The 12,686-nt window shown below is 52.6% G+C and overlaps 2 protein-coding genes across 4 annotated transcripts; one reads left to right on the forward strand and one right to left on the reverse strand.

The window, feature by feature from the left end:
* The first annotated feature begins 1,229 nt into the window (after window positions 1-1,229).
* On the forward strand, window positions 1,230-11,147 carry S100B (S100 calcium binding protein B). 3 transcript variants are annotated; one of them, XM_080400730.1, is made up of 4 exons: window positions 1,230-2,603; window positions 3,876-4,028; window positions 4,544-4,699; window positions 5,529-11,147. In XM_080400730.1, the coding sequence occupies exons 1-3, from the start codon at window positions 2,067-2,069 to the stop codon at window positions 4,682-4,684; spliced, it is 831 nt and encodes a 276-aa protein (XP_080256856.1). In that variant the 5' UTR covers window positions 1,230-2,066; the 3' UTR covers window positions 4,685-4,699; window positions 5,529-11,147. The 3 variants fall into 3 exon arrangements, with proteins under 3 accessions (XP_080256856.1, XP_080256857.1, XP_080256858.1); XM_080400731.1 differs by having other exon boundaries at window positions 10,750-11,147; XM_080400732.1 differs by lacking the exon at window positions 5,529-11,147 and having other exon boundaries at window positions 2,514-2,652; window positions 4,544-5,514.
* On the reverse strand, window positions 9,372-12,660 carry LOC308069035 (uncharacterized protein). The gene has a single exon (XM_080400729.1). The coding sequence runs from the start codon at window positions 12,288-12,290 to the stop codon at window positions 11,214-11,216; it is 1,077 nt and encodes a 358-aa protein (XP_080256855.1). The 5' UTR covers window positions 12,291-12,660; the 3' UTR covers window positions 9,372-11,213.
* Between the last annotated feature and the right edge of the window lie 26 nt (window positions 12,661-12,686).

Genomic DNA, 12,686 nt, shown 5'->3' on the forward strand with positions numbered 1-12,686 from the left:
CATGAATTTCAAAATAATGGAAGCAGCTCTTCGGGCAGCACTAGAAGAACAGCCAGCTCTCAGCCCCACCCCCATGCCCAGACCTCCTGGACTTTCACAGGCTGCATCAGGGACAACCCAGGGCAGGAGAGCAATGTTTGCCAGGATATGAGCCTGGATGAGGATCAGGGAAGTCACCTGGAGCAGCTCATCAGCAGAGGCAGGAAAGGGCCAAGGTTTCTGGTATTCACACCTGATCCTGCGGCTCCTTCCCACGCCATCAGCCCGTGCAGCAGATTATTCCAGATCATTCCCTGTAAAATATAGAAATCAGAATGGTTTGGGGTGACATGGACAGTAAGAATAAGCAGGAAAGAGACTTCCAAGACTGTGCAGGTTTTGATCTGCCAAATACTAATTTTTCTGATCCTTTTAAAGAAAAGGTCACTTTCCAGAACAACATCAGAAATTGTTTTAATGAGGCTGAGCTAAGATTGTCTCTGACTAGAAATGGTGTGCTTTGATGCATTTCTTGGCTAAGGACTGAGCTAAGAGATCTACCAGATCAATTGCTATTGATGGAGAAAAAAAAACTGTTTCTTTCCTGCTGACAGAGAGCCCCATTTATAGCTAGCTCTTAAATGAAAATAAACACCCTTGGAAAAAATAGAATATTGCAAGATTATCGATAAACTATCTCCACGCTAGAAATACCACTGCCTAAAAGTGTGACTTCTATCTCTGCCAGTCCAATGAGAGCACAGATAACTGCTGCAGTTTGCAGTGCAATTAATGCAAGAATTTCAGCGGTCAGGACTATATTTAGAGTCAACATACTAAAGCTTAACACTGGGGAAACTGTTTTTCTCCAAACCAGCGTTTGAAGCTGTTACAAAAGCTTTCAAGAGCTGATGTAAGAAAATGATCAATGTGGAAGGGTTTCTTTCACACCGGTATGTGACAAGCTGTTAAATAACATGGTAACCCTTGTGTCAGTGATCTCATCCGTGGTAGCTTTGGGGAACACAGGAACGGGGTTTGCCCAGCAATACAGTCTTACCTCTTCAAAGGGACATCTTTTAAGAAGTTCAGATCTTCTTCCTGCTCCACAAGCATATGTTTAAGGCTCTTACACTCCTCACATTTCTCCACGGGAGCTGACTATGGTAATGAGACGACACCTCTGGGCTCTCCATCATGGGTATTGCTAACCCATCTTCTCAGTAACAGTGGTGATCTGTTCTGAGTTGTACTGAGCCTGAAATTCGACACAGGCATAAGATAATTATTGATCCTGTACTGCAGTAAAAAAAAGGTGTAAATGGAAACATGCTACATAAAGTAATAGCAGACAGCTTCAACTTTGGCTCATCCCATCCCATTCTTGGAAAACAGCATGGCTAGGCAATGAAACACACTGGAAACCTGCTTTCTTCAGCATGTTCTCTATGGTTATAAACCATAGCGCTACCAGGAGCGCTCTGGATGAAAGACGCTGTTTGCTGCTCGTTGCCTGCTCCCCTCCAGATCCCCCTTCCCTGCTGGGCTGCCCGCCAGCCCCCACAAACATCACCTCCATCAAGCCTGTGCACCAGCCTGCGAGGGAGCCTCTGGTGGGAAGGGAAACTTGCAGCTCTTGGGTTTAAATAAAACTGCGTTTAATGCCTGTGGTGGCTGCTGGGGCTGGCAGAGGACTTCTGAGCCACACCACCTGCACAGCTATGACAAGCATGACAGGTAGACACAGGCAGGAGGTTCCTACCATCCCCCCAGCCGAAGGGAGGTGTCACAGTTGCCAGCCAGGTGACAGCCTTGTGAGAGCACCTTCACAACCCTGAGCCACTCGACATGGCTTTTTGTGAGGGCTTGGTAAGGCAGGCTGCAGAATCTGGCATTGTTCCTCCCACAGCCATCAGGGAGGAGCCGCTGCTGCTGCCAGCTCTGTCCTTCAAGCACGCACAGCCCGATATGATTGCAATTCCCCCAAAAGGGTGCCACTGTCCCCCAGATTTGTGGGGTGGCAGAGAAGACACAGCCAGACCTGTTTCAGAGGTGCACGTGACAGGACAAGAGGCCGCAGGCACAAGATGCCCCGATGGATGTTCCCGTCAGATGCCAAGGAGAACTCTGCCCTAGAGGGTGCTGCAGCCCTGGGACAGGGCCCACAGGGACAGGGACGGGCCACCATTGCCACACGCCTGGCTCTGGCCACGGCCGTGGCTGTGGGGCACCTCGGGGCAGGCGTTGGGGCCCCCAGCCCATCTCTGACCACGCCTGTGCAGCCAGGGCTCGCGGTTCATCGCCTTTGCCGTGAGCGAGAGCCGCGGCACAGGCGGTGCGGCCGGGCCGGCTCCCCTGCTGGCTGCCCGGCGACGTCTTGTCCCACAACGGCGCCTTTCTCTGCGGCAGCGCCCACGCCCGCGGCCGTGGGCTGCGGCGCGTCAATGCGCCCTGTGTGCGCGGCCGTGCGCTGCGGCCCCGCGCCCGGCTCGGCCCCCCGCCCCCCGCTGCCATTGGTGCCGCGGGCGCCGCCGCAGGGCCCGGGCTCTCCGCCCCCGGCCATAAGAAGGCAGAGAGCCCCGGCCGCCCCGCGCTGCTGTGCCACGGCCCCGCCGCAGAGGGAGGTGAGAGGGGCTGGGGGACGCCGAGGCAGGTGCTCGGCTGCCAGAGCAGGTGGGCCGCTGCTGCGGGAGGGGTGGTGCGGGGGCACCGGCACCGCTCCGAGCTCCGCCGCTAAAGCAGAGGCTGGCGGGGAGCTGAAACGCTCCTCAGCCTTGCGGATGGGGAAGCAGGCAGCGCCACTGGCAGCTAGCTCAGGGCACGAGCATGCAAAGGGCCATTAGGATGGATGCATGTAGTGCTTCAGGAATATTTCCTACCTGACTGGAAAAGGTTTTGCAGTTTGGACGCTGACTGGTGCACAGGGGAGGGAGTCAGCTTGAGTCAGGCTGTAGGATGAGATTCAGTGCCTCCAGCAGCAGGCCTTGCGGTGGCGAAACAGGAGCCAGGCTGCAGGGAAGGAGACGTTTATCCGGGGGGTTTGAATTAACCAAGTGCCAGACAATAAGGCTTTTTCTGTTCTCCCCACCATCAGTGCATTAGACAGCTTTTCGGAAGGTGGTTTTGCATCTCCCTTTTCAATCAGTCTCTTTGGTTTGCCTCTTTCTGAAATCTGCAGGAAACACTGCGATCCCAATGATTAACATTCCCAAGAGGTTCTCCAGATCAAGTGTGGGAGGAGGGAGGTTAGAGGAGATGTGCTTATTTTGTGCCACTGGTTCTGGCCCTGGGTCCCCCGGCTACTCAGTTGGAGCCAGGCCTTGCAGGCAAGGAAGGCAGGGGCAAGAGCACCTGCGGAGAGGGGACAGCAAAACCTTTCTGAAACTCCATGTGCAGAAATGAAACCCCTGCCTGCCCCTCTCCCAAGCAAGGAGAACAAAGTAATGGGTTAAGCAGTGGGAGAAAGAAGAGGTGAAGTGACATGCTGCCTTGATAGACAGGTCCACGCAGGCGGAAAATGCAGGAGCACTTTGCTGGAAGCTGCCAGGGCTTTGCAGCCTCTCCTCGTTTCCTCCCCTGTGCTTTGCTTACACAGAGACCCAAACTCACATCAGCCCAGGGGATGTGTCAGCTCCCGGCATGTGACAGTCCCACACCGGGCACTCTTCACACTGTGGCTGTCCCCTCCTGGAGAGCTCTCAGAGGCAGAGCCAAGGTCTCTCATCTTCCTCCCTGAATCGAGAGCTGACAGTGGTGCCCTTCAGCAGCACGTTTTGAGTGAGGGCCTCAGCATTGCTGATGCACGGGGGTAGTCCTGGGGTGGCTGTGCTTGCAAAGCAAAAGGCATTGCTGGAACTTGCCCAGGCTAACTCACCCATCACTCCCTCTGACCTCAGGGCCACGCTGTGATCATGTCTGAGCTGGAGAAGGCCATGATTGCCATCATTGATGCCTTTCACCAGTACTCAGGGAAGGAGGGAGATAAGCACAAGCTGAAGAAATCAGAACTGAAGGAACTCATTAACAACGAGTTGACCCATTTCCTTGGCGTAAGTATTGCCCTCCGCACAGCATGGCTCGGTGGGTGCAGAAAGCCGCGTTGAGCAGCTGCCAGGCTCCGCTAACTCCATCTCCCATGCGAAGCAAGAGAAGGGGAAGGGGGTTATTCATGCAGTAGTGCATTAAACACTTTGCCTCAGCTCTGCAGGAGCAGCAGGTGGCAGGACAAGGGCAACACCCTGTGTTGGAGGTTGGGGTTTGGGTTGGATGCTAGGGAAATATCCTTCCCTGGGAAGGGGGGGGGGGGGCAGCCTTGCCCCAAGGGGCTCAAGGCGGCCTTCCCAGCAGCACAGCTGTGGCTGAAAAATCTGCTTCAGGAGGACTGCTGTTGCACAGCTGCTGCTGCAAGTGCAGAGCAGTGCGCCAACGCAGATGGGAAACAGCTATTTGGGATGTGTCTGAACAGAGATTCAGCCATGAGAGCTCCTGAGAAGCGAGGACTTGTTACTGCCTGGGCCTCAGTCTGATCCTCCCCAGCTTTGGCTGCCTGTTTCTGTCCCTTCAGGAGATCAAAGACCAGGAGACTGTGGACAAAGTCATGGAGGCACTGGACAGCGATGGGGATGCAGAGTGCGACTTCCAGGAGTTTGTAGCCTTCATTGCCATGGTCACCGCTGCTTGCCATGAGTTCTTTGAGCATGAGTGAGCTGGTGGGAAGCAGGTGAGCAACTCCTGCTCATGCCGGAGAGATGCAGAGCAGCATCACTCCTCCAGGAGAAAGACTGGGTGTGATCGGGGGCTTCTCGGAGTTAAGCTTGTGCTAGACTTAAGCAGCTTATTAAGTTCTGCGGCTTTGTGAACAAGAAACACCCACACGGCTCAGGAAAGCCTGTCAGCCAGTGCCCACCTGGCTGGATGCAGTGTCTGAATGCCTTATTTCAAGCTCCTTCACTCCTGCTGTATGCAAAGGACGTGCATGGGGCTGGAGGCAGGCGGACGCTGCAATCCAAGCTTGCTTGCAAAGGGAAAGGAAATTCAAGGGCTGAAGTAGAAGGTGATTGCAGAAGGGCTGGTTACAGAAACATGGTTCTGAGCCCACTGGCCTGAACAGAAAGGCTCCCATTGATTCCTGTGGGCTCTGACCACCCTGTGCATGGTACTAACCCAGGCAGCACAGCCCCTGGCCCGTCACAGGGGCTCAGCAGAGCCCACGCATTTTTGAGATACCCTTGGCTTGAAAGGCAAAGCATAACCATCTAACAGCCCAGGCTTTTCTCATGTCAATGAATCCTGCTCTTAGCTGCCTGCAGAACTGGAAGCGAAAGCATACGAGGGGACATATGGGGACAGCTTCTGGGCCTGGGATGTGCCTTGGCAAGGTCTCCAGGCTCAGTCAGAAGGGAAGGGGGGGATCTGTACCGTGTGACCACAGTGTGTTAATGTAGACCAGGCACAGCCTCCAGAATGCGTGGAAATGGTGAGAATAAAATGTTGGTTTGGTCTCTGGGCCGCAATTGGTCTCCGGTGAAAAACGTGTCCTTTTGTGCCAGGGCTGTGTGCAGCGCCCCAGCTGCCCTTCGGTGTCAGAGGGGAAGCCTGCAGGACGCAGCCTGAAGCACTGCTATGGCTCACACCCCTGGGTTTCTTTCCTGTTGGGCATCAACCCTTCATCTCCTCCCTGGCATCACTGTGGCTGGCCAAACAGCCCAAGGCTGTCACCACCGCTGTGTTCCGCCTGGCTGTACTAACTGGCAGATGTATCTGCAAGGCCAAAGGAGCGCAATTCATCTCTGCGCGACTGCTGCTGTTCAGGATGTGTCTGCTGCTGCCAGGGTCATGCAGGGGCTTGCAGTGGTGAGCCTTTGCAGAGCCAAAACTGACCCTAGGACCATTTCCCTGCAGCCTAGGCGCATGCCTTTTTCAGTCTGCACTTGCTGTCCAGCTCAGCAATACCTGTGAGTTAGGCATTCACGGCTGGCAACATCTATAGCAACAAATTCATGACAAAGATGCCTGCAGATGATGATGTCATTTTTACCTCATTCCGTGTTTTGTAACAATTTAATATGCAAAATGACATGTCTTCAGACAGGGGCCATCTTGTTGCTCTCATCTGCTTCCCAAGCTGTGGAAGGGGACACTCAGCAGAGACACGCATACAAGAAAGACAACGCTTTGTACTCCATCTAGAATTAAAAAAGCAGTTTTTCCAGCCCAGGGTAGTGCTCATTGTGGAGAACCTGTTTAGCATCCAAGAAACTTCTGCTACATTAACATTCCCATCGGTTCTCAGTTCAGCTGTTTCCAACACTTGTACAGACCTGGGGCAGTGTATGAGGACAATGAATGGGGACACCATCTGTCCCAGTGTCCCCAGGGTTAGGCAGAGTAGCGGGGACTCTCATGACCCTCTCTTGAGCCTGAACCTGAGTTCAGCAGAGGGCTCTGATGCTTCAGCACAAGGGTCTACTGGTGAGGTTGTCTGGCAGGTCTCCAAGTCCCACCTGCCTTCTGCCTCCCCGCAGCAGCAGTGCTGACATGGATGAGAAACCCTTCCCTGAGACTGAGCCTTTTCAGCAGCTCTGCACAGCATCGCAGTGGCGAAGAGCTGGCCTGAACACTGGCAGAGCCGGTGAGACACGGAGCAGCCCATCCTCTCCCTTGGCGAGCAATGAGAGCAGGAGCAGGGAGTGACGCAGTGTGACTGTGCACGTTTCTGGCAGTAAGGGTGACCTTGACTTGGTAATGCCACTCCTGGGAATTCACAGAGAGGCTTTAACCTGGCACAGGAGACAGCACAGTAGAGCTGGTGCCTCTTGTCAGGGAGGCAGAGAGTGCATCTTCCTTTGAGGTGAGCACCCTGACTGCCAGCGGTGCCATATGTGGTGCTCAGGCCACCAAGCCCTGAACACTCCTCCCCAGTCAGCGAGGAAAGCAGAGGTTTCCCGAAGTGAAATTCCTGAAACAGAGACTGCATGGTCACAGCCCTCAGCACCACCCGGCCTGCACTGCAGCTCAGCTCCCCTGGCGTCCTGCTCTTGACACAAAGTGGTGGCTCAGCTGAGAGCGCGGACTGTGGGGACAGCCGCACACTGGCACGGTGGGAGAGGCCGGCAAAGCAGTTTGGGCAAGACCAGCCCAAGCACCCAGCATAAACCGCCTCTGCCAACAACCCACCACCGCACACTGCTGCTCGCATGCGGAGGCACAGCCGCTGCCAGCCACCCACAGCACCTCTGCTAACACCCCACAGCCCCACAGACTGTGGAAGCCCCCTGCATCCAGCCAAGAAAAAGGATGCTGCCATGACAAGGGGCTTGGGTGGCACTGTGAATGGCTCAGAAGCGCGGGGAGGCTTTCTGGGGAAAAAGGAAAATCCCTCAAGCCTTGGGGCCGACCAAAGAGCAGGTGTCAGAGCTTTGCAAGGAAGATGTCACAGCTGGCTCTGAAGGAGGCTCAAAAGGCTAAAGCAACTGGCTAGCCCCCCTGAAACGACAGGGTAGATACTTAGAAGTGCCAGTCTTGACACCACTGGTTTTCAGGCTCTAGCAGGGATAGTTCAGCCTTCAGGAAGGGAAGGTGAGAGGCTAATGACATTATTAAATAATTTTTAGTTATGCCTCCACCTCATGCAACAGATGTGCCTGCTGGGTACCAGAGGTGTGTGTGCTCTTAGCTCACTGGCACTGGTTACATCGATCTGACATTGCATCGATTCCAGGAGCGCTCAGAAAATCCACATTTTTGCCATCAGTGCAGACTGGCATGTGACAACCTGCAGAATGATGGTTTGGTAACAGGGAGCTCTGGGGTCTGCGCTGTGGGACCCTTGGGGCCCTCAGAGGCCGCCCGAGGATGAAACAGCAGCATTACACTACCAGTGCCTACCTGACGTTTGGACACATTTGTCAGTTACACTTTTGACTGCCTATAGAAGAGGATAAAGGTGAATTTCCCACCAGGAAGGGCACCAACAGATGGTTTCTTATATGAAATGCCCTGTCAAGACAAGAACTACTTACCAAAAGTACTAAAAATGAAGCAAAGAAAATAAAGTACGCTAACAGCAAGAGCCCAAGATGTTTAACAGAGTCCAATTAACTTTGCAAACTAGAAAAGCAACAGACTGGGGCGGATTTAGTTCATACATGCTGCATTGGAGCTCTGCTGAATTACATTTTCCTAATTAAAAATGCTGCCATTCCTTTTTGCTCTGGGAGGTTAGAACCTGCACTCTTCCCAGATAATTTAGATGGACAGCATCTGTGAAGGGGAACCCTCTGGATCAGAAATAAAATTACCAGCACCAGACATAAAATTACTGTACCAGATCCTCACAAAAATGTTCTTCCGCAAAGGATCTAATCTTACTGGGACTGCTGATTATTGTTGTGAGCACATCTAAAAAAAAAATTCATGCTGTTAACTGTTGATGGAAGTGCATTCAGGCTGAACCATTCAACAGCAGAGTTCATGTGCTGACAGCAAGAAAAATAACTTATTTTAAAAAGGAAAATGAATTACGCTTTTTCCACAAATCAAATGTGGACTTCTACAGACCCCAGAGGAGGAACATTCCTGACCTTGTTGAATGGAGTAAAGCAAGTGTGTAAGCAAAGCACTGTGCTGCTGGGGCACGTCTCCTGTGCACTCAGAACTCCATGCTGCAAGCTGCGACAGCACTGAGAGGTGCTTCTCCATCCTGGCAGTCTAGCGACATCAAAGCACATTCCTGCTCCCTCTGTACATTAAGCTGAAAAATAACATTTCAAAAGAAAGCGGCAGCATTTCTGTGAGTGCTCCATGGACTGAACTTATTCCCTTACCAGATATTAAATCTAAAGGATTTGCCTGGCCTTACTGACTGTAATGCAACAGTCAGGGCATTAGAGCGCATTTTCCATTTTCCCGGTCCGAAATATTCTTGATGCTGGATTTCACCATACAAAGTCTGAGTTCACCCTGCATCCCAGACAGAGTGGATTTCTGCTTGCAGGGGGAAGACAGCTGACAGAGGAAGAAACTAGAAGAAAAAAATGGGAAGCTTGTTAAACAAAGCAAAATAAACCAAAACACCTCCAAAACTATTAAAGGAGCAACATACAACTGATCTTTAAAAGGCCACTATTTTATTTTCTTCCCACTGAAATTTTGGTTCTGCGTCTTGGCATGCCATGTTACAGGTACAGACAGAACCACCAGGGCACTGCTGTCCACATCTGGCAGAGAGAAATGCCAGAAATGAAAGAGAAATCGTTATTTTGCAGTTACCTTTGCAAGATAAGTTTCAAGGAATGCTAGAAAATTAGCAAATATTTTTCACTTCCATAAGCAAACTTTTATATTTAGGTGAGAACAGGATTAAAGAAAAAAAGCGACTGCAGGAAAAGAGAGCAGTGTGTATTATTTTAATAACCTGTACTGAAATACAAAACAAGATAGAACTCTGCTTATGTGGCAATGGCATAACTGAACTGGAAATAAAACCCAGCGTGTCTAGTTCCTCCTAACAACATGACTGGTCACAACCCAAAATCTCAAGACTGTAGCAAAAATTTACATTAGAATTTGTCATGATGAGAAACACTGGTTTAGATAGATCTCATTTGAAATATCTGACCACATAAATATTTAAAGTATATTAATCAGCTGAATACAAAACCATCAGTTCAACAATAAGAGTTGTATCTCAGTATACCCAGCGCCAAGGAAACCCTGAAGTACAAAAAGTTAAAGAATTATTTAATGCAGTTTTGTTAGCTATAAATTATTAGTTCTTAGATGTAATCCAGATCTATCATCTACCAACGTGATTTGTGGCCTGATACACTGCAATACTTTAAATGTGCAAGCTTTTGAAAAATTCCTTTTTTGGCCTTAAAGCAAAGCTGTGAACATGCTATAGAAACCAAAACCAGAAGCCTATCCATAAAGATCATTAAAGTGCGTAATACGTGTTTTCACACAATGGCAGGGAAATAGCATTAAAATAATCAGGGACTTGGTACAGAAAATCTGGAATGTGAACTTAAAACGGAACTCACTGCTTCCTTTTTTCTGTCATAATAAATTACCGGGTAACAATAACCAATAAATAAGGATGTAAAGAAGCTCATAGTACTGTTGCTACAATGACATAAAGCTTATCGAAAGTCAGTACAAAGTGCTGGCTCATAAAGAACACTGCTGTAATAAAGGCCATTTTGTTAATGCTTACAAAATTACTTAGTACTCACTGGAGTCCGATCTCATACCCCAGAACAAATCTGAAACATTCCGCTTCGACAGCAACCCTTTCGTGGCATCTTGCCTTATTCCCTCAGCATGGTCACTAGCCAGCAAATCAGCTACAGCAGTTTAATTCAGGAGACAAGGCTTAGAATTCCCTTGTCACTATATTTTACATTCCCAAAAGTCAGGTTTAAAATAAAATAAAAATTTCTTGTACCTTTACTACAATCTGGGATTTCAAAAGTCAAACTCAATCAAGATGAGTTACAGATTTTTGGCACCTGTCTTTATTAGTTTCGAGAAAGATGAGTTAAGTTGCCTTGGCAATAAATCTGCCGTGCTTTAAACATACTTCATACACAGCAGTATCTGGATGCCAAGTACAATGCCTCGTTGTAACTAACAGTGAGAAAAACAGAAAAGGCTCAAAGATGCTATTTTCTCGCTATGTACAGTGTTTTTAAAAACAAATCCTGTTTTGCAGGACAAATTCCTACTTGTTTCCTAAACCCACTGTTGGTACAAATCTGTTTTCTGTAGGTGCACCAACTCTCTTGCCTCTTCAACCAAAACCTTTGCCTTCGCTTAAAAGACTACAACTTAGTTTATTTCTGCATACAAAGAACCATCATCCCTCCTTCAATCTGGGTAAAAGCAGGTGCTTTGGTCAGGAATCCCCAGAAGTCTGCGTTAGCAAACACTGCTGACATGAAACAAAACCACTGGGGCCTGCAAACAGGGTGGAACCCCCCTGTAACCGCGCAGCGTTCTGTACGCCACCCGGACTGCGGGGGACCTCAGCGGACTTTTAAGTACCTTGCTGCGCCCTGGAGAAGTGTTTGCATTGAACCTTGCGGCAGAGAGAGAATCTCATTGGGAAATACGCTCTGGAGTAATGCTGGTGCAGCATGTCATTGTCGTTTTTGTTAAAAATTAAACCAGAAGCTCCCACCTCCCACAAGCCATGTTGCAGGGGCCCAGGAACGGTTCTTGTTTTAATGATTTTACAGCTTTTCCACCTGCTGCTGCTTTGGGTCAGCCTGCTGAGGTTGCTCGAGGCAGTCATCTCGGTGCTGCCGTTTCTGCTCCTGCTTTTTCTTTTCGGCCAGGGCTTTTGCCCTGGTGGTCATCGCCCTGGGCCTCACATCAGGCCGCTCTTCATCCTGCTGGTGCCTTTTACAATGTTTTTCAAAGGTTGAAATTTTGGCATACGTCCGGTTGCAAACCAAGCAGTGGTACGGCCGCTCACCGCTGTGCGTTCTCATGTGAAGCTGGAGGTAAGAGGACCTGGAAAAGGCTCGGCCACAGACCGAGCAGCAGTGAGGCTCACGCGCCTCGTGGGTCTTCAGGTGCTGCTTGAGGGACGACGCCTGCTTGAAGGCCTTCCCGCAGGCGGCGCACTTGAAGTTCCTCTCCCCTGACTCCAGAAGCTGGTGCGAGACGAGGTGGGCAGAGGAGCGGAAGTTCTTCCCGCACTTGTCGCACCGGTAGGGCCGCTCGCCGGTGTGCAGGCGGACGTGGAGCACCAGCCCGGCCTTCTGTGTGAAGGCCTTCTCGCACTGTGCGCACTTGAACGGCCGCTCGCCCGTGTGCACGCGGCGGTGGGTCGCCAGGTGGGAGGCGCGCCCGAAGAGCTTGCCGCAGTCCTCGCACTTGAAGGGCCGCTCGCCGCTGTGGATGGCCTTGTGGCGCACCAGGTGGGAGGACTGGAGGAAAAGCTTGCCGCAGGCCGGGCACTGGTACCGCCTCTCGCCCGTGTGGGAGCGCAGGTGGAGGGCGAGGTGCGAGGAGGAGATGAAGGCCTTGCCGCAGAGCGCACAGGCGTGGGGCCGCTCCCCGGTGTGCGTGCGCTTGTGGAGCACCAGCCCCGAGGAGAGCGCGAAGGCCTTGGCGCACACCGGGCAGCGGTACGGCTTCTCCCCGGTGTGCACCCGCCGGTGCTTGGCCAAGGCGCCGGCCTGCGCGAAGGCCTTCCCGCACTGCTCGCACCCGTGCGGCCGCTCCGCCCCGCCGCCCCGCGCCAAGCCCCGCCCGCCGCCCGCCCGCCGCCCCGCCGGCCCCGCCGGCCCCGCCGGCCCCATGGCGCTGCCGCCCCGCCGGCCGCCCCGGCCCCGCCCCGCGCGCACGCGCCGCCGCGCGCCCTGCTGACGTCAGGAAGCGCGGGGTAACGCCGCCCTGAGGCGGCGGCCGCCATCTTGCCGCTCTGCGGGGCGGCTGCGCTCCCTGCCGGGCGGGCCGGCAGCGGCTGTGGGCAGCGCCCCGGTGCCGGGCTGCTCCCGTCTCCCCGCTGCGCGGAGCCAGCTGGGCTTTCCGAGCCTCGGCCGGGGCTGCGCTGTGCGAGACCAGCAGCACCGCGCTGCGGAGGGGCGTGACCCCCGCTCCCCCCGTTCCCGGAGACCTCGGTGTGTGCCCGGTGCCCGCTGCGGCAGGGAGGGCCCACGGGCAGGGCAGGTAAGCCAGAGCCCGGAGAGCACTGC

Source organism: Falco punctatus (genome assembly GCF_963210335.1).
Source record: "Falco punctatus genome assembly, chromosome: 8".
NCBI lineage: Eukaryota > Metazoa > Chordata > Aves > Falconiformes > Falconidae > Falco > Falco punctatus.

Coding starts and splice junctions, on each gene's coding strand:
- S100B (XM_080400730.1), top strand. CDS start 2,067: ATGCCCCGATGGATGTTCCCGTCAGATGCCAAGGAGAACTCTGCCCTA. Junction 2,604..3,875: donor CGGCCCCGCCGCAGAGGGAG/GTGAGAGGGGCT, acceptor CTCTGACCTCAG/GGCCACGCTGTGATCATGTC. Junction 4,029..4,543: donor AGTTGACCCATTTCCTTGGC/GTAAGTATTGCC, acceptor CTGTCCCTTCAG/GAGATCAAAGACCAGGAGAC.
- LOC308069035 (XM_080400729.1), bottom strand. CDS start 12,290: ATGGGGCCGGCGGGGCCGGCGGGGCCGGCGGGGCGGCGGGCGGGCGGC.